The 21,779-nt window shown below is 33.4% G+C and overlaps 2 protein-coding genes across 2 annotated transcripts; one reads left to right on the top strand and one right to left on the bottom strand.

Annotated features, from left to right (window-relative positions):
• Positions 1 to 700: 700 nt before the first annotated feature.
• Positions 701 to 3,141, bottom strand: LOC113735003 (probably inactive leucine-rich repeat receptor-like protein kinase At5g48380). Its single transcript, XM_027261878.2, has 2 exons — positions 2,159 to 3,141; positions 701 to 1,700 (listed from the first exon to the last, which is right to left on the bottom strand). The coding sequence occupies exons 1-2, from the start codon at positions 3,017 to 3,019 to the stop codon at positions 819 to 821; spliced, it is 1,743 nt and encodes a 580-aa protein (XP_027117679.1). The 5' UTR covers positions 3,020 to 3,141; the 3' UTR covers positions 701 to 818.
• Positions 3,142 to 19,543: 16,402 nt separating this feature from the next.
• On the top strand, positions 19,544 to 21,277 carry LOC113735560 (uncharacterized). Its single transcript, XM_027262559.1, has one exon. The coding sequence runs from the start codon at positions 19,544 to 19,546 to the stop codon at positions 21,275 to 21,277; it is 1,734 nt and encodes a 577-aa protein (XP_027118360.1).
• The last annotated feature ends 502 nt before the right edge of the window (positions 21,278 to 21,779 follow it).

Raw genomic sequence — 21,779 nt, forward strand, 5'->3', positions numbered from 1 at the left:
CTTTCGTGTAGATAGATAGTAATTATTGTACTTCCAATTTAATTTCAATATATCTTGATGCCACGAGAAGTATGGATGCCCATTAATCTAGTTTGAACAAGTCCTTCAAATTACATTACACACAGATTTCAAAGTCTATAAAGTGTTCATAAGGCTTAAAGAAATGAAGAAAAATAAGGCTTGCAAGGTAGAAATATGCGCAACCTTTTTACGTGACAATGTTGATAATGACATTATTGCACAAGTCACTTGACCGTCTCATCTCGGCTTGTAATGGCGATTTCATGGACTAGTGCCCATCACACTCTCTGTGATAGGCTAAAAAGGATGAAAGCCAGTCAAGAAAGCGACCTAAAGATGTAAATTTTTTCGTCCTTTTAATTCCCAATTCGCGTATTGACTCTGTTGAACTTATTGCTTACATTACGCTTTTTACTTGAAAGCAAATTGAAATATTTTGTGTTCGAGTACTTCAGCAACCATAGATATTATTTTATTTGCAAAAAAATTATTTGATTGCATTATAGTAAACACATTTTTCAATCAATTTTTTTATTCTTTTAATTATCATTTAATCTCATATATGTTGTACTACTAAAAATGCTACAATAATTTTCCAAAATATTATTTCAAATAATCTCCTGTTTAAACACACTCCATGTTGTTCGCTTTTATCTTAGGATTAGAGTGATACACTGTGTCTGGGTATTAGTTTCCCTAGCAATCACAAGTACATTGGAGTTTATTTGGTGGATCTTACAATACTATGAATTTTGAAGTTCAAAACAAAAAAAATCATCCACCCATAGAGAGCCAAATTAATCATTTGCAAGTACAGATCTCCCAGTGATTTTGCTTAATGTTTTATAAACTTCTAGCATGGATGGCCTTCTTGCCGGATCAGATTGAATGCAGTCAACTGCAATTCTAACAAACTCAAGGATCTCGTCTTTATATGCTTGCATAATCTCATCCGAATCATATGGTTTGGAGTTCTGAAATGTCCATTCGACCATATCAAGACCTTCAAAACTCTTCAGACAACCATTCATTTGGCTAAATTCCTTTTCAGAAATTAACTCAAGAAGCACAACTCCAAACTCATAGACATCCTTCTTAAACGAACCCGACTCCCATACTTCATTATCTACCACAGTTCTCCAACTCGAAGAACTAAAGTTCGATTTCAAAAGTTTTGCACTTCCAAAGTTGGATATCTTGGGTTCACAAGTATGATCAAGCAATATCCATCTTGAACAAATGCTGCTATGGACTACTCCAACCTGATGAAGCCATGCAAGTCCTCTTGCAATCCCAACTGCTATTTTCACCCTTATAGGCCATTCTATGCACTTGACCTTGCCGTTTTGAGCAGAAAAGAGGAGATCATGGAGGTTTCCATTCGACATGTATTTATAGACTAAAAGTCTGCTGTTAATTTCATAGCAGAAGCCTATGAGTGGTACGAAATTGCAATGTCTCATCCTTCCAACAGTCATGATCTCAGACATAAATTCTTGATCGGAATCATATGAGTTATGGAGTTTCTTGACGGCAAGAAACCAACCATTTTGGAGTATTGCCTTGTACATTGTCCCCAGTTTCCCCTTTCCAATTGTATTCATACAGTGGAAATCATCAGTTGCCTTGCTGAGTTCTTCGAAACTCATTCTTGTTACATGTTTTTCCAGTGCCATAATCTATCATTAGAGCACACACTATTACTGCAAAATATATACTCCTTAAGGAGCTTCACTTATGCCGAAAAAATTTTGGTTGTAAATATGATCTGAAAAATGGAGAGCACTCATGAAGTGGTAAAAGAAAGAAAACAGTTAGCTGCTTAATCATAACCAAAAAAAGAAAACAAAACTAGACATATGATGTTCAATTTAATCCATATATACACCGGTGTAACTTAAAGTTCATTGTCTGTCTATAGTAAAACAAAACTGTGTGCTAGCAAGTTTATACTAAAACTTGAATGAATTAAATGATCAAACCTTTTACGTTTTACCCACAAAAAAAAAAAAAGGAATCTGCTTTCTTGATCAAAGAATATTTTATTTCTTGGAACAAGGAGTGCGATAGAATTGGAAATAGTACGGATCTTTACACAAGCTTATGTACTCAATTTGGTTATAGGGAATGAAGTTACCTTAGAGTCTTGGATTCTCCCATTCGAAGTTAAAAGTCGTGGTCCTTCAGAAGCTGTAGTCTTTTGTTTTTTCTCATTCTTGCTCTTTAGTTTTCTTGCACTCAGAATAGGCACAATAAACAAGTTAAGAACTAGAGCCAAGATGGTAGAAAGTACCCATCCAACCACAAAACCACTTGTGAAGAGGATTTTGTCCTGTTTCTTTGTTTCTGAATTAGACTTACAAGGCTCTAAAGGACCACCACAAAGCCCCGAATTATTTGCATAGCTTTCAGAAGGTATAGTTGCGCTAATAAAATTAGGGACTGGGCCAGATAAAAGGTTGTTGGCAACATTAAAAATCTTCAAGCGATCTAATAGGCCAATTTCTGGAGGAATTTGACCTGTTAATTGGTTGTTGCTGAGCTGTAGGGCATTTAGAAATGAACAATTTGCAAGAGTTACAGGAATTTCACCCGAAAAATTGTTGAAAGAAAGGTTAAGACTTGTAGCAAATCGGACAATACGTGATAAATCAGAAGGAATGGTTCCATAGAGACTATTTGTTGAAAGGTCTATAGCCGTTAAAGCTGAGCAATTGGCTAGGCCTCTAGGAAACTCACCTTTTAGTCCCATTCCGCGTAGGTTAATAGTTTGAACCTTATTCTCGTAAGGATGCCAGCATTCAACACCCACGAAGGAACATATAAAGCCTTCCGTGCTGTTGTCATAATTCCAGCTTGATAAACGGTGAAATGGATCATCCAAGGACTCCTTGATAGATCTCAAGCAATCAACATCGCGTGGGTTTCCACTTCCCAAAGTAAATATTCCTAGCAAAAACACAAGGGCTACAAGCCTTGAATTAATGGCCGTAGCCATGCAATTTGAAACAGAACTTGTGCAAGACACTTGTTAGTGCAAATGAGAGAGTGATCCCTATATTTATGTGCAGAGGTTGAAGTAAGTAAATCAGGGAAAGAAGTGGGAAAGTCTCCTAAAGAATTTGGGGCCGGCATCGCTCCTGATTTTTCCCCAAAAAAAAAAAACCACGAGTTGACTGAGAATTAGTGGTAGTAGTCTCAAGAGTCAGAACCGAAATGCACGCTAATAGACTAACACAAGCATATACTGTTACTAGGGCTACTGGAAATCAATTCAACTCTAAACATTAGTCTTTCTTCCACATTCAGGGGGTCCATGTGGAGAATTCGATAGATTGATGAAGACCGGATACTGTCCTGGTCAAAATTGGCTAGTGGACCGTCACTTTTCTTGTTCTTTAATTCAAGCTTTAGCATTTAAGGGGCAATGTTTTAGATGGGAGAAGATTTCATTCACAATGTGTAATCGATTTCTGGCCTTGTAATTCTAACTTGCACCATTTTTCATATGTGAGCAACTATACTCAGGTTTTTGGGACCTGAAGAATTTTTAAACCAATTGATATATGTCGTAGGAATATTTTCATATTCTCGTGGTTAAATTTAATAATATTGTACAAAGCTAATAAATTGATAAGATTTTTATAGTGTTGTATTTATCTCTTAGATAGAACCACAAACAAATCTTATAAGCCAGTTTATCAGTAACTAATTGAATCGATATTGGCTGAGTTCAAGCAGTTTGATTAAAGTATCAAGTAGTTTGATTAAGAATATGCTCCCAAACTTCATGATTTGTAGATATACTTTTTAACAGTAGCATTGATCATCTATTTTAAACCACCTTAAAAAATTATAACTAATATCTATTTATATATGAGCTTGATTAATTAGACTTGAACTCGAGTTTTATTGGGTTCAATTTCTTGTCAAACTGTCCTTCTCGAAAACCAAGTCTTATCTAGGGATGACAAGGGAGGTGAGTGCTCACGATGGGAGACTAATATAATTAAATCTCTTCTCTAGTTCTCCTCATTCCCTACTTTTCTCGTTGATTTATTTCCTGTAGTTCGATGCTTTAATCTGGAGGTTCTGATTCATCCTAATGGTATACTCACAGATGTTTTCCCACATATTCAAAATGGATTCAAGCCAAAAAAGAAAAAAGGGAAAGAAAAGGTGCCCCGATGGAGGGAGTAGGGCGAGCAGGTGCAGGAATGGGGCGAGATTAGGGAGGGTTATATGACACCGGAGGTCCTCTCTTGCTCTGTTGCCATCCCTACTCATCAAGCTTCAACTCGTGCTTCACATTAAATGTGCAAGACCAAACAAATCTCATCGTAGATTTGTCAACTTTACATAAAATTATAGGGGATTTCGTGGATACTTTAAAACTATGGGTTCATATGAGATTATGCAAAAGTATAGAGGAGTTATTAGTTATTTACTCTAAACTCTATTCTACGTAAGTAAATAAATAACTATAGGATTATCACCATAGGACTATCGCCTTCCAAGGTGATAATCCTATAGTTATTTATTTACTTATGTAGAATAGACAAGTAATTGCAATCAAGCTTCTACAGATGGAACAAGTTACTGGATCTCAAAAAGCATTGCTAAAAAAAAGTTGCACGGGATTGTAAATGTTTGTTTTAGTTTCTAAAAAATATATTGCACAATAGTACTATAAAGTAAGCTCCAAATACACTCGAGGTGATCCTTATTAAATAAAGCCACTGCTAATTTAATTTGTGAATTAGAAAAAAAAATTTTACGCAAATATTCCTAATTATATATTGGATAAGGCATCGACCTCAACGTCTTAATTAAGTGGCAATGAAGCTTTTATATTTGAATTCGGTTTCTTAAGCAAAATATTGAATAGCATGGTTATTTGGGAATATAGTGACAACAGAAGCATATTGCACCCACGTAGATGTCATGTTTTCTATTGATAGATTTAGAGGAAATAAAGATTGGTCACGAACTTTTAAGTTCATTCCCCGTTTTGCTTTGGGGGAGGGTTGGATTGGATGGTTCGGGGGAAGTGTGATAGGTGTCGAGCCTGTGCAATAATAAATACCTACTCGAAAAAAATACAAATTTTGTATATAGCGGTGAGCAGGGTCGAATCCATAAGGACTGGGAATAATTCGTTTCTTCTAGAGTTCAGAGCATGGAGGATTTTTGGATTAAATGCTAACTAAATAAATTAAATACAAAAAAATAATTAATTGACAGAAATAACTGGAGAGACTCTAGCCAAGGATACACTTCAGAAATAGTTCATGCAACTGATCATCGATGCAAATATAATTCCAACAATTATCAATAGATCGGTTATAGTTGTCATATACGCGATAAACAACCAGCCTTTCTTTAATTTTTCGATAATTAAGTTGTACGACCATTAACTATTTCTCTAACTAAGAAACAACTCTAGGTACGACCGTAGGATTTAATTTCTAGATTGCATTAAGGTTTAGAAAGGTCCAATCCTAACTAACAAACACGCTACGAGGGTTTATTTAAGTTAGATCGTATGTTTTTTTGACATAAATCCAATTATGTCAGTTGCTACTAGGACAGAGGTAATCGAATAATTACGGATTCAATTACCCTCAATTAGCAAATAGCCTATGTGAATAATTAAATATTACGTATCTATTCAATTATACACGATAGTTATAACAACAATCAAAAGCAGAAAACATACAGATATCAATAAATGAAGGAAACAATTAAAATAATTTAGATCTCATAGTTATTATTGAACCAAATCTTCAGTTGTCCATTGACTAGAAATACGAAGTTAGTTCTCCATTAATGGAGAACAAGCCATGTAAAAATTTGTTTTAAGCTTCCCCGTTGTTTCTTTCCCAAAAGTCGGCTAAAAAGAAAAGTACAAAGACAAGAGAGTTTCCCCTTGAATTGTTACAAGTTTTTTCCTGGAAAAAAGCCTAAAGAAAAGCTTATGCCTCCTGTCTCTTGTGCAGCCAGGCCCACCAAAGAGTCACTCACGCTGCTGACTCCTTCGAGTATTAATCATACGGGCCGGCCATCCTATCATTTTCCTAATTTTTAGTTTTTTGAAACCAAATAGACTTCCTCCTAATCTTCCACCAATAATCCACGTAGACTCTATTTTGAATTGAGAAACTCTTGAAAAATCACATCTTTTATCTCTTTTTGCTTCACCTTCCTACAATTAGTACCAAATACCAAATATAAGTAGAATCTATCAATTAATACAATATTTGGAATAATAGAAGAGGAAAATAATCATAGAATTAATGACAAAAATGCAACCTATCAAAGTGTAAGTGAGAGGTCTCGGGTTCGAGTCCTCATACTTACACTAAAAAAAAAAAGAAAAAGAAAAAGAAAAAGAGATCAACACTAATTCTGCACGAGTTGATCTGGTAGCTAGAAAAGAATGATTATAGAAAATAATTGAAAGACAAAATTACTATCAAATTGTCACTAATCCCAAAATAGCTAGTTAATAACAACACTATGGAAAATCAGGTGCGAGATAGACGTTCGGGTTAGATATAATTTAGCACCTCTCATAGTCTTTTTAATCATACTCTTCGAAATACTTGCATGTTTTCACTCAAATTTCTCCAAAAAATAAACAAAAGGTGACCCAAAAAAAATGAATTATGAACCTATTACTTCTCAAAAGCCCAAGAATAAAAAATGAATACTCGAAGCAACATATGATTAGCACATCAAAATGAAGGCATTCTTATCTGTTGATATAGTGATCCTATATCGCCATAGACAGTCTTAAGGGGGCGGTCCCCAAAAACCTCAGAACTTTCTCCCGCAAAAAATTTAAAAAAAAAATTCAACAATCAATGTCCTTTATGAATTATTATTTTTGTCCCCCACTAGAATTTCAAAAATATCTATAAATTTAATTTGTTCCTCAAAGTAACATTTCTGGCTCTGTTTATGTATATTGCATGAGGTTAGTTAACGGGAGAAAATTAAAAATATTATCATCAATACTATAAAATTCAATACATTTTTTTATCAAGCTCGGCAAGAAGGTGGTCTTAAAATAATTAAAAAAAGAAAAGTATACAAACCAAAATAAACTTTTTCAAACAAGAAAAAAACTTTTTTGAAGAAGTACACAAATATCTTGCGTAAGTAATAAAATAAAAAAAGACTTGAATTTGAGAAAATAAAATGGGGGATGTTGAACACGTGCTACGCTGAAATTGACAAAACACGTCAATTGATTTTAGGCAGCCAAAAAGACAAAAAGTTCAACTACTTAATATGCTGACACTCCTAATTCTTGGATCAATTGCTACTTCTCTAATTTCTCCCTGTTCTGCCATATACCAAATCCTTACACTTGAAAATCATTCTCCCCCCAAAACTTTTAGCGTAAACTCGCACAAAAAAATGAAAACCAAAAGCACAAGATTTCTTTTCTAATGTTAAATTTTATTTTCATCCATCACATTGATGTGAAGTTTTTCGAAGTTCGTTCCTATGTGAAGGATTTCGGGAGGGAGGGAGGTAGGAGAAATGTCGTGAGAGAGGGCGACAGGAGAAGGATCCTACTATTTAATGGGGTTGCTTGTTTAAATTGGAGTTAAATAATGGGGACAAAAATCAAAGGGCAATCTTCATAAATTTCCAAACATGCTCAAATTAATTCCAGACATGACGTGATTGACTTAAAATAATGTGTTGTTTTTTGCATATATATTTGTCAGAAGAAGAATTTGGTGGCTTCATCTGATTGAAAAAAAAAATTTTAAAACGTAAAATTCCCTGCTTTTTATCTTCCATGAACTTTTCCCTCTAATCTTTTTTCCTTTTTTTTTTTGTATTTGTTACCTTATTACTATAACTTTTTCAATATTGATCAAGGTATCAACTTTTTGGACTTGTTGAGATGCCTTGAATTAGATCTTCAACCCCCGCTGAGCTGTACGGGGATCTCGCTGCCCGGTCAGCAAGTCGGGGGTCTAGGGGGCGACGCGCCCCGACTGAGGGGCCCGGGGGGCAGCGTTGCCCCCGGTGGGGGTTCGGGGGTAACGCCCCCGAAACTTACGGTATATATTAGTTACCGTGTCTGTTTTATTTTGGGTCTTGTTTTGGGCCTATTTTGGGTCCAGTCTGTTTGGTTGTATATATATACACCTTATTTTAGTCGGTAAACTATTCCGATTACAACCCTAATAAAATCTGATTTCCCCCAAGTTGTTCTTGTCTATTCTTGTTTGTTCTTCTGTTCCGCTGCATCTGCTATAACAGGACTTTTCTGAGGTATCCTGTTATTAGGTTGCATTTCTAATGTTAAAAATGCTCTCAGCACTTTTTCCCCCTTAAATTATGGCAGCTTTTATTATGATCATTTTCGCTTTGTTAACTATAGCTCAAATGCTCATTAATATGGTGACGCAAACTTTTTGCACGTGTTATTTTGTTGTTTTTAAGAATAATAAAAGGATTCCTCTAGTTTGGTTTTTCTGGATTCTTTGGCTTGTAATTGGTTATAAAACACAATTTATCGCGCAAGGGTCTTATTGCTGTTGTTATTCTTTTATTCCTTTTTTTCCATATCGAAACGTAGTCATATGAAGTTGCCTTGCGTTGGCGATGTAATATGAAAGAAATTGCTGTTCAGGTGCAAGTTATCCAGACTTTTCTAGCCAAATAAGAATTTGAAACATAGTTTAAAGAGCACCTTGAAGTGAACCATTGTTGGTATTGCTAGAAAAGAAAGGAGAAGCTGTTAGTTAGATGTTTTAAATTGGTCGAGTCTTGAAAAATTTTGTTATGAGGTTTGATGCTCTTATTGTCTGCCTAAAACCTGAATTGGTCAAGCACTGCTCATTGTCTTTGCCCATTTTAAATATGTTCATATGCTTTTGAAGGATTAAGCTTCCTAGGCTGAAGGAAAAGAAACCAGGTATCACAAGCACTCAGTACAGAGAAGCCAGTATATTTTTCACAAAATGGAATGTTAGATTAACATATGTCACTGAAACTATGAGTGGACTTATAAATTGAAACAATTGGCTTATGGTGAACGCATTTGCAATTCAATTTGTACCGTTGCCAAGTCAATTGGAACTCTAAATGTATTGCTGATTGATGAACAAGGAATATGTTTAAGTTTGATATAATTCTGGGGTGATTGTTTGCTTTGACCCCAAAAAGAAAAAAAGAACAAAACAAGGCAAGATGGAATTCTGTTGTGTGATAGCTGATCAAATAGGTTGCACAGAAATAATAGAAATTTGGTTTCATTTGGACTATAATTGTACAGGTATGAAGACGATCGATAGGGTAATAATGGGTGCAGAGGGTACTTATTGCTTTCTTCCTATTTGGAGAAAGTTGAGAAGTATTTATCTTGAACCAATTTTTGAAAAATAGGCATACTTTGAAGCCCTATACAAGAAATTGCTACTTAAAAATTTGTGCTACTCATGAAGAAATCTAAAATGGTTCAAGTCTTGCAATAAACCATATGAAATGTGCAGTTAGGTGTCCAACAACTGTTAAAAAAATTCTTCTACGTTTTGTTTCATCTAACTATTCCTTGTTTGGGTTTCGAATTTGTAAATAAACTTGGGCTAGTAGACTCGACTTTTGGAGTAACTTGGATCCTTCCATCCAGGGTAGTTCTTATTTTACAAGGTCTATTAGCAGCCGGTTGCATCATACGATGTGTTCTAAAGTTTGGTCCACTTGGAAACATGGTTCTAGGGTCATCATTCATCTGGGCACGCCTCAAAATTTGAGTTGAAGTCTTGAGAATGTTGAGAATGTTGAAGTCTTTGGATAGGTTCGATTTCATTCATTTGGGCACATCTCAAAATTTGAAGAGCTTATCACTATGTGGCAGATGTGTCAACACAGGTAAATTGATTGACAGTTTCGTGACTAAATCCCCTCATGTCGAGTCTCTGAAATGTGTGGAATGTGCTTCCTATGACCACTTGGAAAGAGAACATCTAACAATGCTCGCTGAAGCATATCTACCGGTATTCAACATCAGAAAGGCCTAAGTAGAGATTGAAGCTCCAAGAGTTCCATCTTTCTAAAATGGCAATAAAGTCTTCCCGAATTTGTCTTTCGCGAATGGTTCGTGCAATATGGTGTGTCGTACTTCTATATACTGCTTCAACCTCATTGACTCCCGGTGGTTTTTGAGGTTGAGCAAGCTGGGGTCCAAGTTGCTTCCGTCGATAATATTTACTAGACATCCTAGTTCCTCGAAAAGGGCACGACATCAACGAGAGCGTAGAAGACATGCTGTTTTTAGTACTGATAACTTTGTGATCAATTACGTCGAGATGCAGGCTGATCGACGAGATGATTGAGTCCTGCAAATCACCCTGCACTAAATTATGGCAGAATAATCTGAAGCGAGTGGATGTCAAGCTGCCGTCTCTGAACTAGATTAGAATGGGATGATGATGAATATTTGAATTCAAGCAAGGCCCAAGAAGCAGATACCTTAAGCTTAGACTCTTAGTTTCATTACGGTATCTGTTTAATTAGTTCTTGAAGAAGGGTTACTTCGTTCATGTAAGAGGGACACTAGTTGATGAGGAGTCACACTGTAACTCACAAATGAGTGGCGGCTCATTTGGATACTATGCACAGGTTTTAACCTATAATTGCAGGTTTTACTGGGACGAATTTGCAATGGTATACTTAATATGGATTAATCTTATATACACTGTAGTATATATACTATCATCATTAAATATATGATACATGTGCAAAATTTGTTTACGTGTCATTTATCCAACCATGATAGTGGATACATCGACAATGTGTATGAAATTTACTTATTTAATACAACCAATAGTATGTTTTTGTTAGAACAAGTAAGTTTCAATAATTTGTGTAACTTATTTTTTAGATAACAAATCTTACTAAAATTTTAACAAAAAACTACTACTTTTCTCCAAAACTTACATTTTTGTGATAAAGCTTATAAAAAATCTTACTTTCAAGCAAAAAACTTACCATTTTTATACAAATTTTAGTACTTTTTTCAAGTCAAAACGTATGATTTCAATAACAAATCTGACCACATTTTTAGTAAATTTTACTAAATCATTAACAAATCTTAATATCTTTCAAGCAAAACTTTATGCTAAACTTGCTACTTTTTTCAAGCAAAACATGTGACCTGATTATTAAATCTTACCTTTTTTATGGATAATTTTAGAAACCTTCCCTAAGGCTTATTTGAACACCACTTAGCACCCTTGAAATTTTAAAATATCACCAACCTCCCCTCAAATAATGAATTTTGCAATAATGTCACCTTTATCTCATAAAAGTACTTCTAAAACAATCATTTAAGGGAAATAGATATATTTTTCTTCTAGTTTTACACTTTTTTTTGAGTTTTCTACCAAATTGATTTCTAAGATAAGATTTACATGAGGAAGACTTTAAAAGTTCTTTTTTTTTTGGAAGGGAAAGGGCACTAAGTGCTACAGTATTTGTCAAAATAGTGATTTTTTTTATCCTAAATATTTATGAGAATATTGAAGAAAATTTAATATAAGATTGGTATAGGAAGATTTAAAAAAGGTAGAGAAGACAGATATTTAAGTGCAAAATTAATGGCTTGAGTAGGCAATTTAGATTTACAATCTTCTAATTTTTGTGGAATGAATAATTATTCGAATAATGAGCAAAATTTGATATAAGGTTGTTATAGAAAGATTAAGGGGGAAGGGAAGGGTATTAAGGGCAAAAAAAATAATTATTTGAATAGCCTTTTCTTATTGATTTCCTTTTTTCCAAGTTTTTTCACAAATAATTGTTAAAATAGTAAAGTTAAATTAATAAAAGATTGGCATAAAACTATAGAATAAAGGGGTGTTTAACTATAGAATACCCCTTTTTTTTAACAGAAAATATACTAGGTCTTAAGTAAATTTTACCATCCTTTTAGTGAAAGTTACAACCTCTTCAAGGACTTTTAGTACCTTTTAAACCAAATAAAGTTCTAGTCAAATTTACCAAATAGTACTTTTCTAGATGGCTATTGGTAAAATTCACTTCTTTTTTTTTGGTAAGTAAACCTTACTACATTATGGATAAACTTTACCAACTTTAAAGCACAACTTATCATTGTTTTACACAAAATTCACTACTATTTAAAGTAAAACTTATTACTTCATTTACTGTTCTTACCATTTGAGAATGGATGGAAATTTATGTAGATTAAATCTTTTAGATGTCATCATCAATTTTTTATAAGCCTATCGGTACTAGTCATCTAAGAGTTTTTTTGCCAAAATAACTCTTTTTCCTAAACAAAGTAATCTAATTTTAAAATTTATTACTTTTATAATTTTTTGTGTCACGCAAGTTGCATACATGTCACGATAGAGATAGAAGCACACTTCACTTCTCTTTCCCACTTGATATCTTTCAACAATTCTCTCTTTGAACCTTCTTGCATTTTTTTCTTCCCTTATCTTTTCCCTTGTCAAGGGTATGAATTCAGAGGAGCCAATATTTATATTAACAAAATTTAAAACTTTAGTATCATCATTGAAATTGTTTTAGTGGATGAAAATCTTCTTCTCGAATAGACAATTTCAAGGTAAACAAAGATTATTTTCTTATCTTTTTTATTGTGCAGTTTTTGCAACATTATGTGGCCTTCAAAAAATTTTGAATAGTGATAGTTTAATAATAATTTCACACACCATGTGTTTGATAAAATGTCTTGGAGAAAAACTACAAGAAACCATAGATTCATACCCATCATGTTTGATATCCTCCACATAAATGAGCATGTTCATTTCTAACGTTTCTCTGTCAAATGATCAAATAATCTCATGTATTTGAAATAGTTTTCCACATGTATTCAACATAAATTGGATTTTATTTGCCAAAATATATTTGCTTACATCATCATTACAATTTCCAACACACCTTTTTATCTTCCTAATTTCCTTTTTATCTCACATACATCACATTACAAAAAGTGCTACAGTAAAAATATCTCTAATAATTCACAATCCAAACAAACCCAGTGTTCCACATATATTCAACATAAATTGGAGGTTTGTGTTATTTTTGAGCAAGTTTAGAATTATTTTAATTAGTTTAGTAGATTTCATTTGCATTACATGAAGTTTACCGGTCCCCATTTTGCTTTAAACTACTAGCAGTTCTTTTATCTGGTAGTATTATGAATAACATGTAAAAGATGGCCTTACTAATTGCGGACAAATGCTGGTAGTTCTTGTATTAGATAGTATGACAATATTTAGTTAATTCATGATTTTTTTAAAAAAAATTTTGTGCAAGCGGCCTAGCTGAATTTTGTAGCTTGACTACTTTTTGTAAAAATTCAGGAATTCTTGCATTAGATAATATGACAACATTTACTTAATTAATGAATTTTTTATTTTATGCAGGCAGTCTAGCTGAATTTTGTAGCTTGATTACTTTTTGTAAGAGTTCTTTTCAGGAAGTTGGAAGGATAACAGAAGCAATTACAATAGTCTTGAATTTTTTATAACTTTTTCTTGCTATTACACACAATTATCAATGCAATTTTTGTATTTTCCAAATTTATTTTTTGAAACAAATATGCACAATAGGTTTGATACATCTCAAAAAAAATATGCAAAGACCAAATATAGCAAGGTTGATAGTGGTGGAATTTATTTTAAATAATTATAAAGAAATTATCAAAGCTATGCAATCTTCTTGTGCCTCTATAATAAAAAAAACTTTTAATTTTTGGTTCATGTTGGAAATTATAAAATTGATATATTTACTACTAGATTGAAGCTTTCCTTTCTTGTTATGCTACTTGACAATCAGGATAACTACATAGCAATAATAACATCATTATAGGAATAAATTTTGAAAATAAATCACATTGGGAATATTTTTTAGAAAGAGAATTATTTTGGCAAAAAACTCGTCATCTAATCTATACTCCTGTGTCCATCTATTTCTCACCACGAAGAAGGTAATATACGAATGAACTCGCCGGCCGTGCTCATTAATGTACAGTGGAAAACTCTACCCCTTTTGAGTCCTAGAATACTTGTTTTGCATATGGTTATTTCCAGATTTGAGGCCTTACAAGTTCTAGTCCAAATTAATTGTTACATTGGGTAAAAACTCGTACAATTTTGGTGTAATCATGTTTTTGCATAAATTTAGTTGTATAAGTTACAAACTTAAGTTTTACATCAAAGTTGTTTCGGTTTACAAAATATTATAAAAATTATACAATCGGATTAAACTAGTTAATAACTCAACTTGTGAGATACCAGATCTAGTTATTTTCCACCTATAGCTAAAAATGAATAAACCCATGTCAATTTGTGTCACTCGCTTAGGTGGATATTGATTTTTAGAGGTGGCAATGAATTGAGTAGATTCTGAATACTCATATACTCAAGTTAGACGAATGTTATATTTAGGCACTTGAACTCGACTTGAATAAAATTAAAGGAGGTTGAGCTCGTGCTAGAGCTCGCTTGAGAAAACAAAGTGAGCTCAAATTGAGAATTCCTCGATAATAATTGGCCTTACTACTAATGGAGACTTCGTTAATTTCATTATTATTATTATTATTATACTATATGAAAGAAAAGCTTGACAAAGCTTTTAAACTGCATGCCTTAAGGTTTGACCCTGACCAAAAAAGGGGTTAAAATAGCTCAAGCTCAATTTCAATTCAGTCAAATTCGAGCTCAAATAAGTATTTGACTAGCCACTTTTTTTTTTTTTTTGTTATAACGATTATATTCTTATTACCTAATCTATCATATTCTACAGGGAGGGGGAATCTAAAGAGGTTGTGTAAAGGATTAGCAGGTGTACAAACCTAACTACACTCTTTTGAATTTTTTTTCATTGCAAGTGGGATTTGAAATGCTCGATTGATTGCCACCCATAGTCATTTTGCAACTCAAGGACTCAACAATTGAATTTTGAAGTGACATAAATTACCATCATTAAAATTAAAAACCCTGGAATCAGATAGATTAGAGGTATTGAATTGTTATAAAACTAATAAAATAAACCACTATAATATCAAGTGAAATATTGGAGATATTAGAGAAAGAAGTAGAGAAAATAGAGAGTGATTATCTTATTATTCCAACTAATACAAAAGTCCTGCTAAAGGGAGTCAATGTACCTCTATATATAGGTACTACAAGATTAAAGGAACATTAATCCTATTAAACACCCACTACTACAAGAATATGAAGAAACCTATGAAACAGTTCTTCCACTACATGAATAGATTTATGGATTGTAACTTCTATACATAATGTAGTCATAAATCATGAATTAATCCTCTTGGGAATACAAAGGGACATCCATACTTTTAATTGTTTCATAACACTCCCCCTTGGATGTCCATTACACAAAGAATATGCCTCGTTAAAACCTTACCAGGGAAAAACCCATCGGGACAAAAACCCTAGTGAAGGAAAAAGAGTACACTATTCTTGTGTATTAATTTCTCTCCCTGATGCAAACATTATTTGAGATCTTTTAATCGTTACATTCCAATATTCTTCGCCAATTGCACTGAGATATGGTACTTCAGGACCAAGTATCTCTTCATCTTCTTCTTGCGATCTAAACGGATCATTATTAGGATCTAATGATCTGACGACTATTGGAATATTTAATATATGTGCCTTATTCATATAAAATCGTTTTAATACCTTCCGGGTATAAGCAATTTGGTGGACAAAAATTCTACATTTCAAATGCTCAATTTGTAAACCAAGGCAGAATTTTGTCTTTCCAAAATTTTTGATCTCAAATTCTATCTTCAAATATTCAATAATATTTTGAATCTCTTCAGGAGTTCCAATTAAATTTAGATCATCAACATATACCACAATTATCACAAAATTTGATCCATTTTTCTTGATAAAAACACGTGGACATATTGGATCATTGGTATAACCTTCTTTTGTCAGACATTCATTGAGACGGTTATACCACATACGTCCAGATTGTTTGAGCCCATACAGAGACCATTGTAATTTAATAGAATAAATATTTTTAGAATTTGATTTGCATGCTTCAGGCATGTTGAATCCTTCGGGGATTCTCATATAAATATTATTTTCAAGATTCCCATATAAATATGCAGTAACGACGTCAATTAGACGCATATCTCATTTCTCATGTATTGCAAAACTTCACAAGATATCTAAATGTAATAGCATCCACTACAGGTGAATACGTTTCATTATAATCAAATCTAGGCCTTTATGAAAATTCTTGGGCTACAAGTCTTGCTTTATATCTCACAATTTCATTTTTCTCATTTCTTTTTCTCACAAATACCCATTTATATCCTACTGGCTTTACACCTTCAGGTGTTTGGACTACAGGTCCAAAAACTTTTCTTGTAGCCAGTGAGTCCAATTCAGATTGGATCGCATCTTTCCACTTTACCCAATCATTTCTACACCGACATTCATCAACCGATCTAGATTCATGATCCTCATCAATTTCTATAATATCAAGTACTACATTTCATTAGGTTCCAATTAAATTTTCTATGATTTAATTCTCTTCAGGAGTTGACTCTTCAGGAGCGACCTCTTCAAGAGGTTGAATTTTGTCATGACATTTATTTAATCTCCAGAGATATTTGAAATCAATTTATACCTAATTTAGGTAGGCCGGCCTTAAATTTATTTGTAGCACTTGTGCATGTCCTTCAGGGACATCAATTTTAATCAAAATATTTCCTGTAGGAATAATTGATTTAATGACTCTTCTGGAGTCGATAAATATAATTGATAATTGGTTTGCAACTTTCTGCAAATGAATAATCTTTTGAACTTCCAGTTCACGTTATTTTGTATGAGGATCGAGGAAATTCAATTTTTTAAAATGATTTCCTTTCGGTTGATCTTTTCCTCCCCCTAATGTCGGGAATCGTAACTCATCAGAATAAATAAATCATTCAATAAATCACCCATCAATATTTTACGATATTTAATCGTAAAAGGTGATTCATATCCGACATAAATTTTAAATTTCTTTTGGAGCCATATATAATATAAAGGGGGTATGTATAAATACTTGTCGGCTCTCAAATATTCTCACTTTTGTCAAATCATATATCCGTTGGGATCAGTAAACTTCTGGTTTACTGCAGGTGATGATTATAAATCAAAATGAGGATGAAGACAACTATATCGATAACCATTTCTCTCTCGAATGGTTATTATAATATAATTAATCTTTATCTCACCTGATTTCTAAACATGATCTCTATTATTGTCTCATTTAGTGTCTCAATTTGATATCCATTTCAACGGATATTCAAATTCAATAAATTCTTCGAGACATGGTAAAAAGTAGTGCTTCATTTATCATAAACTTTTCTCATACAGGGAGAAATATATCATTGGCTCTTCTAGAGCTTTCAACTTTCAATCACTTAAGCACTACCACTGATTGTGTTTGCCTCTTTTGTTGGAAAATAGTGCATATAGTAGCATTTATTAATGAGACATATATCATTGTCACCATAATTTTTATGGGACAAATATCATCACCATAATCCTTTGATTCCAAATATTTAACATTCATTTCTTCTTCGGAAAGAAAAGTTAATTAAATCAATCATCATACACCTTCAGGGTGTTTAAAGAAATTGGCCATGTGAAGATGATATTATAATTTTGATTCGTCAAATGTACTTCGGGACATTTATCTTCGGAATTCTTATTTTCTTGTCCTTATTATTATTATCCCACTTTAACTGGTAACTTTTTCTCTTGTCATGGTAAAATACATATTTACCAAAATCATAGTCATGACATCAACCATAACTAGTAAATTGCACATTCACTTCTGGGAATGGACTAGAACTAACATACAATAAGTACAGAATACTACTCAAATTTTCTCTCAATATTGCTACTACAGGAGCGTATTCGAGAAATCAATTGTAGAGAATATCATTTTCAATATATCTTATGAGTAAAATTTTCTCGACACAATTTCAATTGAGAAGTAATTCTGAAAAATGCATAATTATGTTCTTGTAGTCATAGGTAAATTTATCATACCAGGCTTTTGAAATAATGACCATCTTCTGGTGGCCAAATCTTTTTGTTAAAGAACGACCATCTTCAGGTGGTCGAATCTTTTTCTTTAAAGATTTCAAAGGACAAATGAATCCTCAAATATAATTGATTTTCTATAATAGCATCTCCAAAATTCATTGCATCAGAATATAAGTATTTATTACAAATAATTCTAAAGATAAATAAGTAGAATTAAAAGGAGAAATATTACCTCAAAAATGTCAAAAAGTATATGTTCTTGTTTAGTAGTTGCTCAGTAGTAGACACTTGTATTTTGCAATCATTCAAAGGTTAACCATAATAAATTGAAATAAATTTATAGGTTAGAAATTTACCTCAATAAATAGACAGATGTTGCCGAAAAAATACGGGCAGAATCTCTTGTTTCAATTTTACTCAAGGTAAAGCCTCCGTTTTCACCTTTTGCTCAAAAGTAGAGACTCGTGCTGATAACGTGTTATAAAACTAATAAAATAAACCACTATAATATCAAGTGAAATATTGGAGATATTAGAGAAAGAAGTAGAGAAAATAGAGAGTGATTATCTTATTATTCCAACTAATACAAAAGTCCTGCTAAAGGGAGTCAATGTACCTCTATGTATAGATACTACAAGATTAAAGGAACATTAATCCTATTAAACACCCACTACTACAAGAATATGAAGAAACCTATGAAACGGTTCTTCCACTACATGAATAGATTTATGGATTGTAACTTCTATACATAATGTAGTCATAAATCATGAATTAATCCTCTTGGGAATACAAAGGGACATCCATACTTTTAATTGTTTCATAACATGAATAGAGTTTTTTTGTTCTATGTTCTTCTAATGAAATTTTCTATTTTGATCTAATATTTTTTCAACTTTCTCAAATTTAACTGATAAAAATATTTTAAGAGACTAAAGTGATAGAAATACTAAAAGTCAAGGGTATAAAGTGTAAAAAACCCTTTTGATAGTCAAATAACATATTTGATTTTCTACTCAAAAATTACATATCCTGTCAACTTAGACCTTTTGTCGAGGAGGTTAAGTCATAAAAAGTTCCACTATGAAACCTCCTATTTTCCCTTCTCCTTGTACAATTGGAGCTTTCCACTGAACCCAAAGATAAATAAATAAATGATAAAAAACTATAAGTAGGCACTAAAGTGATAAACATGCTAAAGTTTAGGTGGCTGAAGTGTTTGAAACACTGGAGTTTTCTTGCAATGCTATACTTGGAGTCCTAATAGGAAACGGAATAGACGCATTATAGGGCATCCCATTATAGGATTCCTAAAAGAAAAATTTTGCAAACTTCCAAAGTATACGAAAACCTCCACATCTTTTCTTTTTCCTTTACTTTCAACTCATCCCCTCGAAGTTAATTGTATCAATTCAAGAGCCAAAACCATGGAAAAAGAAGTGCCGCTGTACTTGCCGGAAGGCATAATCCACCATATATTCTCTTTTCTCAACACAAAACAGAGAGCCCAAGCAAGCCTTTTATCCAAGGCTTGGCTGAAGGCATGGCGCACAAACCCCAGATTAGATTTTGATGATCGGTACTTCCACCAAATAAAGAACCCTGTTTGTAAATTTTTCGAGGATCAACGAAATTGCTCACTTAAGCATCCAGGAAATTGCTCGAGTTGTGAAGAGAAGTTCAGGGCCCATGTTAGCAATTATACTTTGTTGCGGAAACATGATTACCAAGATCATCATATAGAGGAGTTCAATCTTTCCATGACCTTGATCAAGGACGATTATGTGGCTTGTGACCTGATCAACACATGGCTTGGGTTTGCTGTAGAATTTGGTGTCAAAGTTCTTCAAGTCACTTTGCATCAAGGTCTGTATTCATCGTACACTCTGCCTATTGGTCACATATTACCTAAGGCTGAATCATTAACAGAGTTACGGGCTAAAAATTGTAGATTCCCAATGCAGATATATGGTGAAAGGAATATTATGTGCAAGAATATCAAGGTATTAAAATTTGAAGAAGTCTACATAACTAACGAGATGTTTGATTGCTTAATTGCGGGTTGCCCCTCGATCAATGATTTGGTGATCATTGATTGCAGGGGCTTGAACAAAATCGAGTTGATCAATCTTTGCAGCCTCGAAAAACTTCGTATATATGTAAAGAATGATTTAACTATCAAAGTTGATCAAGCACCTTGTCTTGAGAATGTTGAGTTGTTGTCTTTGGAATGGATGAATTTTGTTCAACTGGGCACATCTCCAAATTTGAAGAGCTTATCACTATATAGTGGCAGATGTATCAGAAATGGTCAATTGTTCGATGACTTCGTGACTAAATTTCCTCGTCTCGAGTATCTGAGAGTTATAGAATCTGGTAGCTTTTCTGGCTTGGAAAGAATAAATCTAACAAGCCACTCGCTGAAGCACATACACTGGTTTTCAACTTCAGAAATGCCCAAAGAATTAGATATTGATGCTCCAAGCCTTGCATCTTTCTCATATACCAATCAAATCATCCCAAATTTATCTTTTGCAAGTGCTTCATGCAAAATGAGGTCTTGTATTTCTATATGCTGCCCTCATCTCATTGACTACTCGTGGTTTCTGAGGTTGTATAAGCTGGTGTTGAATTTGGTTCCGTCTAGAATATCACTTGGCATCGAACTCCCTCACGCTAAACATGGCTTCCAAGAGAGCATAGAAGACAGATTGATTGCGATGATTGCGAGTACTTGTGTTCCTGTTCAAGTTGAGGAACTCCAGTTATATACGGTGGCCAAGTGGTCACCAAACATTGATGAACATAGTTGTATTAATCTTATTGATGGTTTGTTATTGGCATGTCATCCTAAGACTTTAGTCTTGCCGAAAACGAAGGCACATCTAAGTACTGGCAACTTCATGATCAAGTACTTGCTCAACATGCTGGCTGACAGACGGGATGAGGAGTCCTGCAAATCTCCTTGCACTAAGTTATGGCAGAAGGATCTAAAGAAAGTAGTTATCAAGCAGCCGCCACTGGACTGCAACACTTTGCTGGATGAATCAGTGAGTTTTGAGAGTGGGAAGATGCAGATTATTTTTGCTTTAGAATGGGATGATGATGCATCTTTGAATTCAAGCAAGGCCCGAGTACGTAGCAGATACCATGAGCCTTGAGGAATTAAGCTTAGATTCCTAGTTTCACAAGCTCTGTTTAATTGGTTCTTGAAGAAGAGTCGCTTAGCTAATTCACCTAAAAGTAAGTTACATTTCATGTCTGGGAATTCTCCTTAATTTGAGGATGGTTGGGAAAATTTTATGAAGATTGAATTTTTGTTCTTCTAACGCTCTTTAATTTGTGTCTCCATTATTTTAATCTTTTAGATATTGTTATTGATTTTGTTTTCTTAAGCCTATCTGTCCTAGACATCTCTACTCCATTTGCTATTTTGCTTACCACGAGTAGGGTTGTTTGCTTACTTTCTTATTAATGTAGATTGGAAAACTCTATTCCGTTTGACACCCTAAGTCCTTTGTTTTTCATATCATTATTTCCTCACCCTATCTGAAAATCAATAACGTTGAAGTCATACATGTCACTCGGTTATTTTGAAATTCAAGGGAAAAAAAAAAGAAATATACAAGTTAGATTATAAGATGTGCATTGATTTTAGCCATA

The sequence above is a fragment of the Coffea arabica genome, chromosome 3c, assembly GCF_036785885.1.
Source record: "Coffea arabica cultivar ET-39 chromosome 3c, Coffea Arabica ET-39 HiFi, whole genome shotgun sequence".
NCBI classification, from domain to species: domain Eukaryota; kingdom Viridiplantae; phylum Streptophyta; class Magnoliopsida; order Gentianales; family Rubiaceae; genus Coffea; species Coffea arabica.